Source organism: Numida meleagris, chromosome Z (assembly GCF_002078875.1).
Source record: "Numida meleagris isolate 19003 breed g44 Domestic line chromosome Z, NumMel1.0, whole genome shotgun sequence".
In the NCBI taxonomy this organism is placed as follows: domain Eukaryota; kingdom Metazoa; phylum Chordata; class Aves; order Galliformes; family Numididae; genus Numida; species Numida meleagris.
Window position 1 is genome coordinate 46548300 of NC_034438.1, and position 22569 is coordinate 46570868.

Sequence of the window (22569 nt, forward strand, 5' to 3'; positions counted from 1 at the left end):
AGCTTAAATTGTAATTATATTGTATTATAGTGTGTTGTTTTGCATTCTGATATCTTATTTAGTAAATTAGTTTGTTTCTCCTCAGATTGTTGCTGCTGTTCTTTGCTCTCAGGGCCATCTCCTTACCCTTTTCCCCTTTTCCCTTTTCCTGGGGCATGGGCCTGTGGGTCCCCCATCCCATTCGTCACGGAACTGGGCTGAACGCCCGTAAACCGTTGACATTAGGCTACATGTGAGTAATATGCAACAGCAAGCCAACTATTCCTCATGTCACATGCAGTTAATTTTATCATCCTTTTTCAGAATTCTAGAAAACAAACATAATAGGAATTAAAACACAACTCTTAATTAATGATAATCTAGCAAGTAGAAAGTCTAATCTTCTGTAACAGCAGTAAATGAAATAAGACATTCATACTAAATATGAACAAATATTTTTACAGGCACTCTGCTTTAAAACTGAAAAACAGCTCTTAGGCAATGAAGATGAGTACCTAAAGAAGACTCCTGCAGTTCAGGTACGGTAATAATGCTGGGGAATCATCTACATATCTATTTTCTGCAACCTCCTTGCGATAGTTTACATAAGACAAATGGTAGGTGTGACACTGCCATTTTATCACAACACTCCCACCTGAAGCCAGTGAAGCTTCTTTACAAGGATTTTTCAACTTCAGCTTGCAGATTAATGCTGAATCATTGCCCTTTCTTTCCATAAAAGGAAGGATATCTGCAGGAATGTCTTTTTCTCTTATTATGGGAATTTAAAAATTATTTATACTTAGATTACAGAATGATCTTTAAGAAACACTTGGATGAAGAAAAAGTAAACCTTCACTGAGATGACAGAAAGACATGAACATTAATGGTAAGGAGCTAATTAATTCCTGCCTTTGATATGTAAATGGAAAGCCAGCTGGGACAGTACTTGAGAGAAAAAGCAGGAGGAAGATAGAAGGGAACTGAGAAGAAGGTATACAGAAATGCTATTTCAAGGTTCAAATAAAAATAGGTTGGAAGAATTATAAATTTGGTGGCACAAATATCTAGGAAATTTAAGATAGCCCTTCAAATTGATGATGACATCCTAGAGAAAGCAAAAATATCATAGCAATGACAGAAAAAATCCGTATACTCACTGTGTAGAATCACATTTATGGATACACATTTACTGAAATACATTGATTGTACACAGCCAGACACATCTAACAGAGTACACACTGATAGACATCAAGTTGCAGGTCTCCTAAAAGGCCACATGAGTGAATGAATTTGAGACAAATCCTTCTGCTGCTGTAAGGAGAAGCACTTCTCAAAGGCCTCTCTTCACTGCTTCTCTGCAGGGCAGCTGTGGATGCTGGTGCCCAACTATAAAATGTAGGACTGAGCAAAACCAGCTCATGAAAATGAAAGAGAAGTTTCCTCTGCTGCTTATGTCTGTTTCATTATGTACATCTTCACTGCAGCAGTGGCATAAAGTGGCACAGAAGTTTACCACAAGTCTGCAGCCTGCAGATTAAGTTGGGAAGAACACAAACTGGATTTTACTCCTGTTAAGACACTCTCCCTATAACTTGGGACTGAGCTCTAATTCATCACATCCTTATGAAGCCATCGAAAGTGAGAGGGAGTTACAGTAAAGGCATGCAGTAAGTGATCCACTTACTCTGCTGAAACTTTTTACTGACAGAAAAGAAATAAGAGTAGGAGCATAGTCCACCTAAACTTTATGCATTTGAGCTGAGAATCAATGAGGAAAGAGCTGAGGAATCCTGACATATCGTATTAAAATCAGTTTTCAGAATACTATTAAAATTATATTGATACATAATTGTGCAGTTGACTGGAGCACAGGTATCTGGAGAATAGTGACAAGCATGTTAGGCAACAAGCTGAAGTAATCAACCTCCCACAGAAACAAAAAAGTGAACATTTTATTATGGAGGGACAGGACAAGTCTGGCTGCTGGCCCTCCAGTGAGGTGCTGGCCAGGCACAAGTTGGGGCTGGGTGTCCTTCCTCAGGCAGCACAGACTCGGGGAGACCCCCAGGTCTTTCACAGCAGCAGCTTCTGAAACTTGTGATTCTGAGTAACACCACATGGAAGAAGCAGTACTGAGGAGGAACCAAACTGCACAAGGATTAGTTTCTGTACCAGATACCTGACCACAAGACTGAAAGTCTCTTTCTGTTTGTTTTTCTCAGGAAGAGAAATCCATTGCAAAGAGTATCTCTGCAATTTTGAACAGAAGCTGTTTTTGTGACTCTTTGTGACCAAGTAAATCTTACCCACTTTAACAAAGTGAACTTTTCCTCCTCCACTCTCCATACCGACACGTTCTCCTATTCTTAGCTTTAATTCCCTGCTTCCTTCCCACACAGGCCAAACTACCCATCCTCCAGCTGAGCCTGAAATCTCAGCATAGAAAGTCCATTTCTTGCTTCCTTCACCTCAGACCGATGAGTGCAGTTAATTTTTATGTAAATCAATCTAAACAGTTACTCTAAAATTTGCAAATTCTAGCCAATGCCCAATATTGTTACTACAAATACTATATCTCCAAGCTATGGAGTTGCTTCTATTTCAGTATTAAGTAAATCTAGAAATACATAATTTAGCTTTCAAATGCCTTTAAATACATTCAGCTGTCCAAAAGAAAAAAAAAATCACTTCTACTTTCAATTACTTTAGCAGCTTCCAACATTATTTCCCTTTATTTCTTAATGCTAAGCTTATATTTGCTTTTTTTAATCATTCTTTATAAATACCACAATATCAGAAAAAGGTATCACTGTTCTTAGGGCTATTTTCATTCTCTTTCTGGCTGGCTTTTATGTTACACTCCTATACGATGTTACTGGTGGTCTGTAACCCATTACATCACATAGAATACTAGTGAGATAACTTGCTTATACAAATACAAGACCTGTTTAAATGGCAGTGTGTGCTAACCAATTTTTTAAATATTTGATTTTATATAATGAATGTTTATCTATCTAAAATTCTCTGGTTTCCATGGAGATTTTCTCTATACATATTCACTTAATTCTTATGTAAAGATAATTTAAAAATAAAATTAATGTACTTCTACAAGGTAAAGCAAGCCTGAAAATTAGTTAGAAACAGGGTAAGAAAATGATATCACTCTATTACAAAAGCAAAAAATATTCCACAAAGAACACCTTCTGAATGAGTGATTCATAAACTGGCCCATGCCTCTGCTGAGATGGTTTCAATTCCTTGTTGTTTAGATGCATTTGTTTAGTTAAAAAGTAAAACTATCGATGTGTTTTTCTTAATAAAGCACTGAAGAACAGTATATACAAATACCGTGGCTCTGATTCAATTTGCTGATTCTTCCTTATTTTATGACAATTTTCATAATTCATTACAGAATAGCTGTTACTAATGACCAAAACTGTCTGCCCCTGATATGAAGAAGGATAAGGAGAAATATAGAAATGGCTTTGAATCTGACTCTGGGTCAACCAAAGAAGGTATTTTCCTTTAGTACCTTGTTTAGAAATGAAACACAGCCCTCTAGTTATTTAGAAATACTGTTTTTCTTCCATCATTATAATAATGAGAGGTAGTTACTAAAAAAATGTGGCATACAGGAGAATATGAGGGAAGATTCTGTATTTATTATAACAGGTACTAGTGTTTGTTTTCCCCATTTCTACTTCCTAATCAGCATTTCCATGGTATCCACAGAACTAAAAAATCCTCTGAGCTAAATAAGGAATTATACATTAAAAGTTTGCATAAGACTAAATAAATTGCCGCACCTTCAAATATTGCCATAATACAGCCATCTGCAGTGAAGTTAGTAGGAGCAGTTCAGCATCTATCATTTTCAAAAAGACAGGTTCATATCTCAGAGACTTCATTTCAGTCAACACTTAAAATGGTTTTCAATGGCTAAAGAAAACTGCCTGTGCACACGTGAATTACCTGCTTCTCACAGCCCCCCTGCCAAAGCCAGACAGCTGTGGCTGCCCTGACATTTTAAGCACACTGTGTTAGAGCTCACTCTGGCATGCTGTTTACTTCCTCAAAACACAGAAGAACAAGGCCATCAATTTTTGAAACTGGATGTGGCATACTTAACATGTACTGAGCTTATATCCCTCTCTGTCTCAGTGCTTAAGAACACTCGCTGTTGCTCAGTTCAGGATCACTTCAGGTTCACTGGTTCCAGTTTGTCAGCAACTTTGGCACCTCTTACAGTGCCTGCATGTATAATACATTCCATAATCCAGCAGTTAAGCTTAAACGCTGACCAGAGAATTACACTTTTGAAAAGGATTTGATTTTCAGGCTTTCACCATAAGATCAATTTACTTGTTTAGGACAAGTATTTTGGTGCCCTAAATACTCCAGATAACTGTACTTCCTAAAACGTTTTGGCTTCCCTTTGTATTTCAGTCTTAATGTAAACAGAAGAAGCAATAAAAAAACAAAATTTACAAAGCGCTCATATCCTGTTTTATAATTTCTGGAAAGGCCTTGAATCAAGGCACAGGAAAGATAGTGAGCTCTTGGGTCTGTCAGAGACTTCCTGTACATATACAGCTATAGCTATAGAGGTTGTAGTTAAATATATATATATATCTCATCACACCTGCACAGAACTGTCAAAATCTCTGCATTTCAAACAAATTTGAATGCTAAATTTGCTAATAATTGAGGAAATGTTCATATTTAAATTAAGAGGCATCTCTCCTCATTTCTCTAGCATGCAGGTTGTGTCTATATTATAGGGATGAGGCTGTGGCAGAAAGAGAACATATTCACCAGTGATGCTGAAATCACAAGGAGTCTATATTGACACTACTTTACAAATTCAACAACTTTGCAGGCATCAATTCACCCTCTCTCCAAAAGGACTGTTCCCTTTCCCAAGTGTATTAGTGACAGAGAAGGACAAATTCAGGGTAACAATTCCTGCAAAGTTGTCTTGAGTAATAACAACAAAAGGCAAGAGGATATTTTAAATGAAAATGTTTTAACTGATGAGGCTTCCACAGGGAAACTAAGAGCCAGGCATGCTCAAATGTTGTATCAGTTCGCATTTATAGGGTGGCATGAAGCCAACCAGTATTATAATTGCACCACCATCATAGCTTGAGTCGTTTATTCACATATAAAGCTGTAATTGTGCGTCCTCTGATGGCTAATGCTCCATCTAATTCTAAGTGCATGCACTGACCACATAATAACTTGTATTTTCTATTATAACCATTTCCAAAAATTATTTTTTTCTCTTGTCTTGAAGAGAATATTGTAGTCTGCTAGAGTCTGACTGGCTTAAAGAGTAATTCGGACAGTGTCAGGTGTAAAGGCATTACTGCAACTCTGCACAGGAAGGAAATAGTATATTACATTAGAAAACCTACAGATGAGCAATAACACACACCTCTTTATTCTGTAAACTACTGTTTTTTTAATTATTGCTGGAGTAGAAATCAAGAGACACTAAATGACCTATTATTACATCAGTGAGCACTTTCACCAGAGCCAGTCTGTATGTTTTTCATTCTGTTTTTCACTGAATAGGGCGCATTTGAATAAGTCAAGACAGACATACTTCTTTTTTTTTTTTGCTAGCCTTGAGTGAGGGGATACTAGTTTGTTCATGTGAAATACAGTCCAAATAATGGCCCTGACTCATATTCAAAAGACAAACTGACACCAATTAATGAGACCAGACATCAGAAACAAATAAAAGGTGCTACTCTGCCATGGATTTATAAAAAACTCAAATTTTTGTCACAGATGAAGTCTTTGGCAATTCTTATTTCCCTATGCAGAAACAAGAAGCTTCAGGAAATTTTGTTCACAAGACGTAATCATTTCTGCCCCTCTTAAGAAGACAAGTTATTTAGGAAAAAAAAAATCATACTTTTGTTAACGTACACTCCATAAAAGAAGATAGTATCAGCTTAATTCGAAATTTCAGAGGAAATTATATTCAACGTGAAATGAAAGCGAGTTGAGAGACCTTCCTTCATAAACAATATTTTTAGACAATGGTTGGTGTACCTAATTATAAAATGAAGGAAGAAACAAGAGAGCCTGCAATCAAGATGACAAAGTACGGACAAGGAGTACACAAGGACTATCATAATCATATCAAGCTGAAAAACGAAATAAGCTAATGAAAGCTACTGTTATCAATCTTCATGTATTCTGAGCAAAACTAAATCAGTCTTTGGATTTTTTCTTTTAAATTTAAAGTAGATTTTTTTTTCTGAAATTAATATTTAGAAAAGTGATTCTGCTGAAAATCAATAAATATCAGTAAAATCTGAATGGAAAAGATCAACTTCAAAAAGAGGCAGCTCATGAAAGACAGATACCAGACTCCATTGTACTGCAAGACTTGTCACAGTTAAGAGGTTAATTGATTGAAGCAAAACCAGATCAACAAAGGGACTGAGAATCTGATGAAACACAGCATGGAATAGAAGAGAAAATCAAACTTAAAGTATAAAGCAATTACATTTAACTAAAGAATGCTGAAGGGACAGAGGAAAAAATAAAGAGGCAAGAGAAAAATACAACTGAACCAACCTTAGGAATAATCATCATTATTCCAAAAGGAAAGAACTGTAATGAAAATTGAAGAAATAATAGCAAAAGGGGTTAACATAATACAGTGAGAAGAGTGAGTACATACGTAATCAAATATTGGAACAATCTAAAATTTACTTATTAATAGAAGTGTATTAAAAATTATATTGAACAATTTGCTTATATAAATAAGTCAAGTCTATTCTTTAGCAGAAAACCTACATGAATTTTTATGGTGTAACGTCATTCTATATTCCCCGATGGTCAATGAATTTAATCTTTGTTATGCTGAGATCTTTGATTCATATTAAAATGTTTGATTTAATTTATTTAAGCTCAAGCTCAGTCCCATCTACCTAGGAGTACTCAGAGGGTTGATTCCATCAATTCTTCCTTTAGCCTTCTTTCAAATGGAGAAAAGCTGAAAAGGAGAAAAGCTTTCTGATTATAAATCTGCCTTTTAAAAGCATCCACATAGAGTTTATTACTTTATTTTGTATGCACAACATGATGCCATCCAAAAACCTAGTAAAACCAAATTATTTCTTTCCATCCCTCAAACTCCTCATATAAAAGTTGTCTGTTGTCTAAACTCTGTGATACTCTTCCTAAGAAGTTGATGTAAGAAGGAAATTGTGAGAAAGGGATGAAAAATGACCTTCTCCTTCACCGTGCTTCATGTCCTGCCATTTCCTATCCACAAGTGGAGTGCAGACAAGGTACTTCTAAGAGGGACCATTCGTGCAGATGTAGAAAGGAGGGGTGAATCTTAGCATTATCATAGATATCATGCATTTGAATAGTTGTGCTATTTCGGGGTTACTGTGTCCATCAGTAAGATGCTTTCCTGGCTGCAGTGAGGACTGGTGTCAGTATCAGGGAACTGTGAGGAACATGGACTTGCTTGTAGGACATGTTGGGCTGGGAGACTAAGCAGAATCAAGTGACAAGGCAGACATACTGGTGGGCATCTGTTATAGACTGCCTAACCAGGATGAAGAGGCAGATGAGGTGCTCTATAAACAGCTGGCTGAAGTTGCGCAATCGCCAGCCCTTGTCCTCATGGGGGACTTCAACTTCCCTGATATATGCTGGGAATACAACACGGCGCAGAAGAAGCAGTCTAGGAGGTTTCTAGAGTGTATGGAAGATAAATTCCTTCTGCAGCAGGTGAGAGAACCTACCAGGGGAGGTGCCCTGCTAGACCTGCCGTTTACAAACAGGGAAGGTCTGGTGGGAGATGTGGAAGTTGGAGGTTGTCTTGGACATAGTGACCACGAAATAGTAGAGTTCTCAATTCTTGGTGGAACCAGGAGAGGGGACAGCAAAACTGCTACCTTGGACTTTTGGAGGGCGGACTTTGAATTGTTCAGGAGACTGGTAGGGAGGGTCCCTTGGGATTTGGTCTTGGAGGGTAAGGGGGTCCAGGAAGGCTGGTTGCTCCTTAAGAAGGAAGTCCTGAAGGCGCAGGAACAGGCTGTCTCCCTAAGACACAAGATGAGCTGGCGGGGAAGAAGACCAGCGTGGATGAACAGGGAGCTTTTCCTGAGGCTCCAGGAGAAAAAGAGAATCTACCTCCTGTGGAAGAAGGGACAGGCAACTCAGGGAGAGTACAAAGAGGCTGTTAGGATGTGCAGGGAGAAAATTAGAAAGGCAAAGGCCCAGCTCGAACTAAGCTTGGCTGCTGGGATTAAAGGGAACAAGAAACTCTTCTACAAATATATTAACAGGAAGAGGAGGACCAAGGAGAATCTCCATTCTTTACTGGACGTGGATGGAAACGTGACCACTCAGGACAAGGAAAAGGCTGATGTTCTCAATGCCTTCTTTACATCTGTCTTTAAAAGTCAGGCCAGTTGTCCTCAGGGTACTCTACTCTCCGACATGGAAGTCTGGCATGGGGAGCTGAATAAACCCTCCATGATTCAGGAGGAAACGGTCAGAAACCTACTACTCCACTTGGACTGCCACAGTCCATGGGGCCAGATGAGATCCACCTGAGATTGCTGAGGGAACTGGTGGATTTGATAGCCAAGCTGCTTTCCATCATCTATTCTGACCAGTTCCTGGTCAACTGGAGAGGTCCCAGAAGACTGGAGACTTGCCATTGTGACTTCCATCTACAAGACGGGTCGTAAGGAGGATCTGAGGAACTACAGGCCTGTCAGCCTGACCTCAGTGCCAGGGAAGGTTACAGAGCAGATTGTCCTGAGGGAGATCATGCGGCGTTTGCAGGACAATCAGGGGATAAGGCCCAGGCAGCATGGGTTTGTGAAGGGCAGGTCCTGCTTGACCAACCTGATCTCCTTCTGTGATCGAGTGACCCACCTCATCGATGAGGGAAAGGCTGTTGATGTGGTCTACATAGACTTCGGCAAAGACTTCAACACTGTCTCCCACAGTATTCTTCTAGAGAAGCTGGCAGCCCATGGCTTGGACAGGTACACTCTTTGCTTGGTAAGGGGCTGATTGGAAGCCAGGCCCAAAGATAGTGGTGGTGAATGGAGTTAAATCCTGCTGGTGACTGGACATGAGTGGTGTTTCCCATGGGTCGGTGCTGGGGCCTGTCCTCTTCAATATCTTTACTGATGACCTGGACGAGGGCATTGAGTGCACCCTCAGTAAGTTTGCAGATGACACCAAGCTTACAGGAAGTGTCAATCTGCCTGGGGGTAGCAAGGCCTTACAGAGGGGTCTGGACAGGCTGGATCACTGGGATGAAGCCAGTGGGATGAGGTTCAACAAGACCAAGACCTGCGTCCTGCACTTTGGCCACAACAACCCCAGGCAATGCTACAGGCTTGGGGCAGAGTGGCTGGAAGATTGTGTGGAGGAAACAGACCTGGAGGTATTGGTCGATGCTCGGCTGAGCATGAGCCAGTAGTGTGCCCAGGTGGCCAAGAAGGCCAATGGCATCCTGGCTTGTATCAGAAATAGTGTTGCTAGCAGGAGTAGGGAAGTCATTGTCCCTCTGTACTCAGCACTGGTGAGACTGCACCTTGAGTACCGTGTCCAGTTTTGGGCCCCTCACTGTAAGAAAGATATTGAGGTCCTGGAGCATGTTCAGAGGAGGGCAACAAAGCTGGTCAGGGGTTGGAGCACAGGCCTTATGAGGAGCGGCCGAGGGAGCTGGGATTGCTCAGTCTGGAGGAGGCTCACGGGAGACCTTATTGCTCTCTATAACTACCTGAAGGGAGGTTGTAGTGAGCTGGGGGTCGGCGTCTTCTCTCATGTAACTAGTGATAGGACAAGAGGGAATGGCCTCAAGCTGCACCAGGGGAGATTCAGGCTGGATATTAGGAAGTACTACTTTTCTGAAAGAGTGGTCAGGCGCTGGAATGGGCTGCCCAGGGAGGTGGTTGAGTCACCCACCGTCCCTGGAGGCGTTCAAGAAATGTTTAGCCGTTGTGTTGAGGGACATGGTTTAGTGAGAACTATTGGTGGTAGGTGGATGGTTGGACCGGGTGATCCTCTAGGTCTTTTCCAATCTTGGTGATTCTATGATTCTATGAATTCTGTCCTAGCTGAAACTAAGACAAGAACTCAACAGCTGTCTTTCAGAAATATTTTAACAAGATGACTGGTTTTACAAATCCTGTGACTTTCAAATAGTATATCTTTCTTGTTACTCCACTTATCAACATTTTATCTGATGTAACACAACCCTCCTGGCTGGCTGATTACCTGTCACGGAGTTATCTATGGATCTGTGTCCATGAGAGGGAGACAGCAGGCCCACAGGCCCACTGGCCCGGAAAAAAGAAAAGAAAGGGGAAAAATAACAGTGTAGGTGGTTTACAGGCCAGCCCAGCCCAGTCTCATGACAAATGCGGCAGGGGACCTGCGGACCCACGTCCTGGGGGAAAAAAAAAAAAGGGAAAAGGGGGAAAGGGAGGGAAATAGTAGACAGGTCTAAAACAAAACAGTGAAAACAATCTGAGGAGGAACGTTATTTTACTAAATATGATATCGGAATTGAGGCCAACAAGTCAAAACAAAGTGAGACAGAGAGAGAGACCAGAGCTGAGCCCTTACTCTGTAAGCTGTAGGGGGACCACGTGCTTCACCGCCGCCAGCAAAGAGGGGAAAACTGCAGATCTGCCAAGCGGCTTCACCAACCCCCTTCAGGCGCAAAGACCCCTGGGGAGTGCAGCTCCTCCTCTCCCCCTCCAAGAACCAACAACCCAGAAATGGCAGTCCACAGAACCAGAACATTAACTCTTTAACTGCCACTGCTTTACATGATGTTATCATGTGGAATTCCGACAACAAAAAAAAACACAAAACCATGACATTACCATCTACCATTTTTCATTATGAACTGTCTTCAGCTTGCTTCAGCACACACTGACACCACACTCCTGCTAAACACTGTCTTTGTACCATATGAGCTTTTCATAACTTATCATCAATTTCTTCCATTCTCAACTCATGTAATCCTTCAAAAAAAACCTTCCCCAAACTTACATTTCCAAACATGTTTTTGAAACTAGTTCCTGCAGGTTTAGTCTCATGTGAAGAAATTTTACTTTGATGAAATAACTCCAGTAATTACTACGGCACAGATTACGTGCAGAGCAAAAAACAGGATCAAAACATTCCAGGAGGAAATACATAGTGTGGTATGTAAAGACAGCTTACCTGTCAAATAGTTCTCCCCCTGTGACCAATTCCAGGACAAGGCTGATATCTGTGGGGGTCTCAAATATCTCCTTCAGTTTTATCTGGTAAAAGAGAATGAAAATCATAGAATCATAGGATTCATTCTTCATGTTTTTCTTCTTGTAGAGCATATCACAGTGCCAACAGCAAGACACAGACCACAGCTAGTAATGTGGAGGATGATACCAAGCTGAAGTTCGTGTCTCCTTTACCTTGCAATCGAGCGAATTACTGTAAAAATTCTCCCAACCTTGTTGGTTTTTGATTTGGTTTGGCTTTTTTTTTTCCCTTTTATTTATTTATTTATTTATTTTGCTACCTTTATTCCTTTTGCATTCCTCCTTCTTATTTTTTTTGTGGTTATTTTCAAATTCCTCACACCACCATAATCCCTACATCCCAAGCAGTTTTAGAACCTGCTTTCTTTAGTGGTTGTCAGCACCGTCCTGTCAATCTTCTAGAGTAAGCTGAATTCCCACCAAAGATGGACAATGCCAAATTCCTCCCATCCTTTACAGAATCCTTTTGCACAGTTTCTCACCCAATTATGTGAGAACATCAATAATTTACTTTAAAGTATAATTCAGTAGTCTTGCATAATGAGTTGCTAACGAAGACATGAGGAGAAACAAAAGTTTTAACTAAGATTCCTGCAAGTCTATATAAGTGAACAACAGTAGTCAATGTGGAGCCCTCAGAAGGATTATTATTAATCATTTTTTTTACAGACATGGAATGAAATGTGACTGAACTTACAATATTGGGATGTGAAAGGCGAAGAAGGACTCCAATTTCCGTACGAACAATTTTCTTGTCTATCTGGTTAAAAGCAGGGGGAAACATAGGTAAATAATTGAATTATTTGTTAGCCACAGATAAGTGTGTTATAGCAAACTAAGTATGAACAGCAATTCTCTTGGGAGATAACAATGAGGTGAGATACAAAAAGCAAGTATACCATGTGGAACAGTCTTCCTTCATCACAAGGCAAGATAGTGTAACAGAAAAAAACAGCAGCATCTATCAAAATGATCAAAATAAATAATGAAGAAGTAGATTATAGGAAAGATATCTAAGTAAACTCCTAAAATGTCTATCTCTGCCCTTGTCTACCACTACTTAGGATGGTTCCATTTTTGCCAGGATAGCTTCCTTTTGGCACACTCTGGTCACTAGCTGTACTTACATTTTCTGCAGGTAGGATGAGCACACTAAAGCAGAGTAACAAGCTGCTTAGTACAAAAAAGTGACACAGTACAACAAAAGTTAAACAGCCCCAAGCCACAGGCAGTGTATAAGGTTTAGCTTCAGCTTGCTTCAGATGTACCTGACAGACAGGCCTACCTGACAGACTCTCTGATTAAACTATGATTAGCTCTTCCCTTCTCAAATTGCTAGCTTAAACAATCCAGGCATAACCTATGCTCTCTTGTGGTAAATCGATCATTTCTCACAAGAAATGCAGACCTGGACAGTATTTCATTCAGGAAAGACAACTACAGCTCTTCCTGAACGTGAACACATAAGCAAGGAAGAAAAATGCTTGTAAACAAATTCTGCATGCTTTTTATGTTCCCAAGGTAATCAATACACTTATAAAGAAACTATCATGGTTGCAGACATTTTGACAAACCCAAGAGAAATTCTACACTGATGAAAATAAACATTTTTATTCTACTGCACTCTTCATCTCAGGGATTATGAAATACATGAGAATCAGCAAGTTAAGTCACCAGCTTTTTCCAAACTGGTGAAACAAATGACGTGAAATAGAAGATTTTTGTTTCTTTCTTTTTAGTGAAGACTTTCTATCAAACATTTCTGGGTTTTGTTGTGGCGTTCTTGTTTTTTTGTTTTGTTCTTGTTTTTTAACATTGTATTGGAAATGAACTACTATACTACATAAATCTTTCAAAGGAGTATAAAATTACCTTCAAATTCTTAATGATGAAGTCACATGCTTAAAAAGTCAATCCCTTTTTTTTAATCCCCTGAAAGATGGGAAGTGCTTCTCAGTATTTTATTTATTTTCCTCAGTAACACCAAACCCAGGTATCAGTGATGCTCAGAACTACAGGGCAGGCAGTATTTGATTCTCCCTGCACATGTGAAAGTCAGGAATGATGCCAGGAGAGTAGTGCTGCAGTGGTCTGGCAGTGTTGTAGAGTAGAGTGTGAGAGCCCTTGGGATCTATTGAAAGTCATTCACATTTACCTGCTTTTAGTAGCTCTGACAGGAAGCAAAATAAAAGACACAAAGAGCAACTTTCAATACATTAAGAGCATCAGAGAAGCAGCAGAAAACAAAAATTAAAGAGGAACAAAACTCTCAATTCCCTGAATACCTAATGGAAGACAAAGAATAGTGCTTATATCTAAAATCTTTCCTGGGATCGAATAAAATGCTGTGGCTGCATACGCTGAGGAGTTCCTCCTTGGGCCCAGGATGCTTGTAGGTCAGCACAACCCCTCACCCCTGGGTTATCCACATGGCACAAAGGCACAGCCAGCGGCTCTGGTGATCCTGGCAGTAACACACACCCGGGATCTTTTCATGGGCTTTGCACCTCAGACCAAATCAGAAAAGTTAGCATGGACAACCACAGGCACAGCTGCTGCTTAGACTGAGCAATTCACCCACTCCAAAGGGACCTGTACAAGTTGAACAATCTGCAGTTTATTTTTTCCAGTTCTGAAAATGTTTGCTTATCATGCATGCCTGGCAGCAGGCATGTAAGAGCCTGTCCAAATCCTAAGGCTGTTTCCTTTGGCACTAATAAGGCAGTACTGACAAATGACAAAGGTCCTCTCTGAAGTTGCTGGCAGGAGTAAATCAAATGAAGCGACTTGAGACTCAGTTTCATGTAGGGAAGTCCTCTGTGATCCAGTGATCCAGTTCCCAATCTCACACACAGTTTTTTCTTTAGGCTTCTTCAGATGGTAGTATGAGAAAATGGTAACCAAAAATTTGAGATACTGAGTTGGAATAGTAAATAGGTCACATATAAATGCTTAGGAGTGCTAAATATTTGTACGCATCCTAGAAAAATGCCTACAGGAATATATTTTACAACAGAAGCATGCATGTGTAAACGATACAAATAGTTTCAGAGTAAAAACAGAAGCATATGTAGCCACACCATTTTAATATGAAGAGACTGTTTTTTGACTTAATTTTATGTTCTTACATTCTCTTACACTAACCACAGAGAGTACAGAGTTATTTCAACGCTCATTCTGTTGCAGCTCCTTCCAGGAAAAGTACCGACAGCAGCAAAGATCTACCAACCTGAATTTGGGAGCAAGACTGCAGCCTGAGAACCATGGGCACTTAACTGAAATGCCTGCCTTCTCTGTAGTCTGTGTTGTGGCTTTGCTGTGATACCTGAGATTCCCAGACAAATGGTAACATGCTGTGTGCACTCAAACCATAACTCTTACGTCCAGCTTACAGACAGACAGACATAGGACTAACAGTATTAAAAAATTACTTCACACAAAGCAAAGGACCCCACAGTGTGGGTCAGTTAAATTATCCCCTCAACCCCTTACTTCCCATTAAAGCATTTACATTAAAAATATTCCCAGATATGCTAGTATTTTCTCTCCATTTCCCCCCACTTTTCTAGAATTAGGTATTTATGTGTTTTTATAACTATGTGTCTAAAAGCACTGGATCTTCAAAACTAGATCCTTGTCACTGACTGATCTAGAGCTAGGTCTGATTCTTAATGGTCTTATCCTAGGTCTCATCCTTAGTGAAAGCTGAGATCCTTCCATGTTTAGGTGCCCTGAGATGATGAGGCAGAGTGATACTACAAATCTCTGGGATATGAAAGTGTTGATTCTATCTGAATTAAATCAGACACAAGATAAAATGAACTGTCACTGCAAAGAGGTTAGTTTAGCTGCTGCCTTGCAATAAGGTACTTTATCTTAAAAACACAGGTGGCTAGCAGATGTAAAGGCCCCTCAGACTTAGTAAAGAGCAAGAAGCAGAGCACATTCCTCATCCTACAAGCCTGCTCTTTGCTGTCCTCCTTCCCTAGGACCCTGAAGACATACAGAGGTACATCCAGCCAGCTGGGGTCACCAGGCAGGGTGCCATGCAAGTGACAAAACAGCAAATACATATGGTTTTTCAGGAGCTTCACAGCACAGTCCATCTCATGGACACTGTTTACCCCAGCTCTGCTCAGCTTCTTATTTAATATCCCCTTTATTGACTCAAGTGAACACCTCTAACTGGGGCAAATGAATGCTTTATTGAACCAACAGTTCAGGCCCTGAGCAGATGTTTCCTTGCACTTACAGGGAGAATGCTGCAAATTATGGCTGTCTTGCCATTACACTCTGCTACAAGTGTTTCTAGGAAACAGTTTTTACTTCCATCACAGTTAAAAGAACTCCTCTACTCAGACTTAATAGTGTTAATTGCTAACTACTCTCCCTAACTACACCATTTTTTTTCCCTTAAAAAATATACATAAATACAACTACTCAACAGCAGAGATGCACAGTCACTGGTAGTCTGAAAGTCTGTTTCCAACTGTAACAAGTATGCAGAGGGCTGCTAGGTTACCAAGCTTCACTTGAAAGGTTTCAAGCATAAGTTTAGATGCATCTTCTGGAGAAAAACTTTAAAATACACATTTTCTACTCAGTTTGGGGCTTTATTTTTTAATTTCAGCATATCCTGAGTAACAGGAACTACATTTGCTGCCCTGCACATACAAAGAATGTCTTCTCAGAAAGTCTTCTGTTGTGACAAGGATTAAAACACTCTGAAGATGACTTCTGAGTGTGCCTGGGTAGAAAGGCAGAAAACATGCATCTGAACTGGTTTGCATAACAATGCAAGACAGGGATGTCAGCCTTCTCTGTAAGTAATAAAGAATCTCAGGGAATATAAAAAGTGGTATGATAAAAATCCCACAGCGAAATAAAATTGTTATTTTATATGTGATCCAGTCTATCCCTCTGAGTTAGTCTGGTGTAATTCAGTAACTGGTGTACCAGTGTGTGCACCATTAAAAAAGATGAATCTTCTGAACCAAAGGATACTAAGGATATTTCTATATTCCAATTAGGGTATTAATTTAACACCTATTTAATGCGATTTGATTTTTTGTGTGACCTTTTTTGAATGAAAGTAAGAGTTTTTGAAATAAAGAATTCCTCCTTTATTTTAGGGGCTGTTCTTGCTGGGTCATCGCTTGACCTTCTTAGCAATGTTAGCAGTTCTCTCTTTGTAAGGGAGTAATGTTTGTACTTAGACTAATATTATACTTAAAAAAAAATGGTTCAAAATAATATTTTCTGTATTTTAAGCTTGGCAGACTATTCTGGCTCTATCCCTATTCAAGCTGAACACAAGGTCCCTGAAGAACACGTCAAACAATACAATAAAGCACAGCAGTAATTGCATAGTCCTGCAGTATCTTCTATAAAGTCGGCAGGGAGTTCTCACTTTGCAGGTTGCTGACAAAGTTTTTGAGCCTCCGTAAGTCCACTTGTATTATTAATGCAAGGGAGACAGACTATTCCTTATTAAACCAAATATTTTCTGCCTTTAGGCGGAAATCCACACTTCCTATTTGTATCTACAATGCTTCAATGGATGCACATTCTTCAGACTGTACACACTTATATGGAACTACTGCAAGTTACATTAATGTGCCTGGATTTGTCTTGTTAGGATTTGTTTTATTAGGTGCTTAAAGGTCTGCTTGTATGCAAACGTGCTGGCTGCAAATGCAGATCAGATGGTCTTGTACAAGCAAATTGTACAAGATTTTTAAGAAACAATAAGAAATGTTCTTTCTGCATATGATAATACTGTTAATCTGTTAAATGTACATTTTTCCAACAAAGGAGCAACACTTCTGTTTGTCAAAAAGCACAGTGCATTTGCAGATAAGCTATCAGATGGATAGTTTGTGGGATTGTACAGACTACAAACAATAAGTAACGTGCTGATTTACCTGATCAATAGATCCTCCACATTGCAATACAATATTTTAAGGGTAAAGCTGGCCAGAGGTAAACCATATTCTCCAAAACCACACAGACCCTGGTCAAAGAATCTTCCTGCTTAACTTGCTGCTGTCACACAAGGATGAATCACAGGGTTCCCGTGGCTCTTACAGCTTGCACAACACAAGTGATTTACAATAATGTGTTTTCTGTACATGTTCAAAATAAGTTATATGTTCATTAGAGCAGGCCTTACTATACGTTCTAGTCTAACTACCTGAATAATTCGGTTGTTATTTCCTTTTCTAATTAATTTATACACAGATTTTTTTATGCAAATATGTATGATAAATGTTGAACCACTTACAAAAACAAATTTCAGACTACTAAGCATTCACGAACTGCTTGTTTCAGTTATTCACTATTTATAGTGTATCACTGCCATTGTTGTTGCTCCCAAAGCGACGTAGAGGAAGACACTTTTAAAAATGGAAGAACAATGTGTAAATGCAAGTTAAGTGCATTTTTTTCCCCAATTCAAAACAGTCACATTTACAGGATTACTAAGAAAATTGTACTTGCCGTTTTCTTGCCCATTCTTTCAATTTCATTTATACAGCTACAAACACAGTTAAAATGTATTAAGACAGGTTTTAATCTAAATGATGCAATCAGTTTTACACATCTGGCATTTAGAAAGACTTCATGTTGTTGCCACACCTCCAAATAAATAAACTGTATCACCACGTAATCATAGTTGCATGGAAACTGAAAGCTGTTAGATGACAGAATATTTCCTATCTAATATACCATTTTATCTCAAAGGTATTCTAATTTTTTACAAGTCTTCAGCCGCATGAGAAAAACTGAGAACAAATATGCTATGCTTACTTGCATTATTAGCCAAGGTTGATGCCTACAGCAATTCAAGAAATTGCACAGAACTATTAAGCTAATGTTCACATCATTCTCTGCATTAACTCACAGTCACAGATCCATCTCAACTTTCAGTGCTACTCAATGAAGGTTTGATGCACAAGTGTCAACGGTTTACGGGCTTTTGGCCCGGTTCCATGACGAATGGGACAGGGGACCCATGGACCCATGCCCCGGGAAAAAGGAAAAGGGAAAAAGGGTAAGGAGATGGCCCTGAGAGCAAAGAACAGCAGCAACAATCTGAGGAGAAACAAACTAATTTACTAAATAAGATATCGGAATGCAAAACAACACACTATAATACAATATAATTACAATTTAAGCTGATAAATCCAATACAATGAGAGAGAATGTCCAAAGTCAAGGTAGGCCTTACTCCAATACTGACGATAAGATGGCTGGAGAGCGAGGTGCTGCCAGGACGAGAGACGGGCGGAAAGAGTGCCCAAGGTCTTGTGATCTGCAAGTTTTTATCTTTTCCCTCTGTCCGGAAAATGGTAACAGAGGAGCAAAGTGCCGTGGGGAATGTAGTAGTCCTTCTCTTCTGAGAACCAGGTACATTCACTACATGATGTTATGATGTGGAATACCAATAACCAAAAATCACAAAACCATGACAACAAGGGCTACTATTACTATTGTAATCCCCAGCAGAGATACCACATTATTCCATGTGATCAAATACATGCTCTACCACTCCATTTTGTAAGGCCTGGCTGGGATTCTGTTGATCAAAGGAGAATATTTTCCTCATCAAACATCAGACAGGAAGAAATCTTGGTAACTTCAGGTATGCATTAAGTCTTGTGTGTAATCTCTGAAAAATTACCCAGAATCTTTGGACCTGCGCCTGGACTTTAGCATCCCCTGATGCTAAACAAGTCTTCAGGTAGATCAGCCCCAGACACCAACAGTGAGGGGTCCTGAAGTCACAAAGCCACTTCAGTGCTTCACAGAAGATAGAATCTGTAACTTTACAACTACAGGAACCTAATAAATGAGTCCATGTCCCCAGAACTGCTTATAATTTACAGTTTATATAATCTGGATAACATAGAAAGCCAGCAGATCCTCAAAGAAAAAAAAATCCCCTACAGAAACTTTTTAGGGAGAATGAAAAACGTTTGATAGAATTGAGAGAGGACCCTGAGGAGCAAGCAGATATAGTGAGATGACTAAGACAAGTAAATAGACATGTGAAAGTGTGGCCCTATAGCTAACTTAGAGAGCTCAGTTCATAGATTAGAAACTGTGAACCGAGGTTCTTGTGCTAATAATCTATGAGTATCAGAATACGCAGATATGTTTCTGTCTCTAAGTCTTTCCAATCCCTATGGAGGATGTCCCAACTCCATTAATGCCTTCTCTACCAGCATCTACTACCCATGCAGGAAAAAATGAGAAGGAACTGAGTGGGCTGAGAGCACAGAGTGACTGCTCTGTCCAACAGATCAGGCAGAAGATCAGCTTAGACTAAATCCCAACCTGTGAATTCTGTGCAAAAGAGCTACAGGTTGCCTCCATATTTAATCCTGAGTTCCCCAATGCTTTATACAGTTTAGGAGTAAATGGAGGAGATGCTGAAAGGAGGCTGTTGTACACTATGTGAGCTTGAACTAGAACCTGAGCAGAGCTATTTAAAGTCCCCATTACAACTGCTATACTCTGGGTATGCTCCCAGAAGCTCTGGGAAGAGCAGACTGTGTGCAACACTCAGCAGTCTCTCTTTGAACACATTTCATATATAAGCTATATGGGAGAGAGAAGACCTGCCTTATAACACCAGTTGCAAGGCAAACATGGCTTCCATGAATACTAAGGACATTTCTGCATCGATGACGTAACATCAACAAATAAAACCAAGAGCTGGAAAGAACGAGGAACTTTTATCAATCACCTGTAATTTGTGCTTTTTTTGTACTGAGTCAGTGAACCTCAAGTGTTGTTTCCACCTCCTAGCAACATTTTAACAGGAAAGATAGAGCACTGGTAGAAAAGCTTAGAGCTGATAAAACTCTAAATAGAGTTAGACCTCTCATGTAGTGAAGGACACAAAACTCCCACTCCTGTATGTGTGGTTCACTAAGGAGCTGCAATACGTAAGGGCACTGGCATCACCATCCCCTTAATCCATGTTACCCCCTTGAAAGAACTGATGTAGAGATCTAAAAGTCTTTGAACTCCAGTCTCTACAGAGTGCTCCTTTCACCACTGAGCTCTAGAAAAACTCAAACATAACACTCTGGCCTCTCTCTCTTCAAAGCTTTTTGTTCTGTTAGCTACTGAAAGGCAACAGAAGTAACAGATAAGCAGCATTACCTGAAGACTTGTACATACCTACCTTATCTCCACAGATTTTATCTGTGAAGAAAAGTATGCTGGAGGTTGTTATTGTTGCTTTTTGCACTGTTGTGCTACTTGCCTGGATACAAATCCATTCTATACCCAGCTGCTAGCCTCAGCACCTCATGTGCTCTCCATCTACAAAACATGGAAGAACTACTCTTACTGCTGTGCTGCAACTAGAACACATAAGTGACCCCACAAAAATAACTGGAATAAACTGTAATGGTAACATATATCATCTTCCTAGACTTCTGCTGAATACAATTTAACTTCTAATTTGCAGGAATTAGGATTCTCATCTGCAAAAATTAGGACCTTTCCCACAAATACTTGAAAGCCAAGCCACAGAGTTCTTCTGATTGTGTCTTCTTCCAACTTTACTTTCAAATCCTGCTCCTACCGTATTTGTCACTACATTTAGTAATCTACAGTTAATTATTATGCTATTTCTTCCCATAGCTTTGTTGTTCTATTAGGGTTCAAAGAGCTAAAAACAATATAAATGTAATGTAACCTTGCAACAATGTCTAAATTTCTGCAAGTTGATATTCCTGAGACTGTTGCCTATAAATCCACAGAAGTTGGATCTTTCCAATTCTAAAATATACTTCAAATAATAATTTTCCCCCAAAAATTGTAGATCAAAGTGACTTTAATACTACTAAAATAATAACTAAAAAATCATATTTATGTAAATTCTTATTAATTACAGAAATGCTTCTAGAATGTTTCAACTACATTACATAAGCCAGCATGACCAGTTGAAGTTTCGAACATTGTCTCACTCAACATATGCAGAGTAGAATGGAACAGCTTATTAGAAACAAATGGTAGTATTTGATGGCTGCTTAAAAGGAAAGGGAGGGAGGGAGGGAGTATTATTATTATTATTTTACATCTATGGGAAAATGTGTTATTAGTTTTTTTCAAAATGGATTGAACCTTTTAATGATCATGACTTTTTCTTAAGGAAGTCCTTCTTAAGTGATTCACCCATCAACACTAGCCCCTCAGATATCAACCATCATAATATTCAGCTTAGAAATTGTACTGCACTTCAGTTCCAGTCTTCAAAGATGCTCTGACCTGATCATGTGTCTCATGGAGATGAGACAGTGATGTTGACTTCATGATTTTTTCAAAGAAGCTTCTGTAACCTAACCCTGCAAGTCTTGTTTCTTACTCAGTAGCTGTGTTAGCTGCCACATCTGCTTTTCCATTTCTCCCTGCCCGTGGCCTGTCTTCCTCTTAAAGACCATAAGACAAAAGAAGACCATTCCAGTCAAAGAGTTTATTTTATGTTGAAATATCCCAGTGTAATCAGTTTGCTAAGGAAGTCCATTATGATTATGGAGTTCCTGGTAAAATAAATCACCTCTCATAGACCTCAACTAGATTTCTGTCTCCAAGGGCCTGCAGAGAATTCAGCTTCAGGCAAGAGGAATAAACCCAGGATAAGCAGCTTTAAGTCATAAATTCTGCCTGTCTTACTTCAACAACAGAACTACTTGCACTGAAGTGAACATTATGGCTTCTCATCTTTGGCCTTCTCATACATGGAAACAGATTTCCCTTAATTGTTTGCTCAACAGCATAGAGCAGGAAAACTCAGTCCCTCTCCTCCAAAAAAAGTAACTGCCACACCTGTGGTCATAGCATCGCTGCATATACCTAAAATGCAAGTAGGGAAGACTTTCAGAGATCCCCAGGGATCATCTATCTATGCAGAAGCCCTGTCTTCCCTGAAGTACAGCTCCCCAACTTCTTTTAAAGGCTGTAAATAATTATGAGATTCTAAAACGAAGGGCTATAATCTCAGGGTAAACCAGTATTTACCTCTGTCCATCAGCTCAGTACTTTTTCAGGATTATGTCTTTCCTTCAAGCATTAAATATATCTTCATGTACTAGCACATTTAACTTCTATTCCCTATCTTGCCTCTCTACACTTACATACCTACACTGCTCCAGAATTTCTTGAAGCCATGGAGAAAACAAGTCACTGCAGGTGGAAAGGAAACAACATGTACTTGGATGGATTGGTGGAAAAAAGATATGCAGCTTAGATAAATTTA

General features: G+C 39.5%; 1 protein-coding gene across 5 annotated transcripts in view; it reads right to left on the reverse strand.

Moving 5' to 3' along the window:
- Nucleotides 1-22569, reverse strand: part of CAMK4 (calcium/calmodulin dependent protein kinase IV) — a 166015-nt gene that overhangs the window by 62333 nt on the left and 81113 nt on the right. For all 5 annotated transcript variants that reach the window (XM_021380303.1, XM_021380306.1, XM_021380304.1 and 2 more), the window contains 2 exons: nt 11995-12057; nt 11218-11300 (listed from right to left, as the gene is read on the reverse strand). In XM_021380303.1, coding sequence (XP_021235978.1) covers nt 11218-11300; nt 11995-12057 — 146 coding nt within the window. The remainder of the gene's footprint in view (nt 1-11217; nt 11301-11994; nt 12058-22569) is intronic.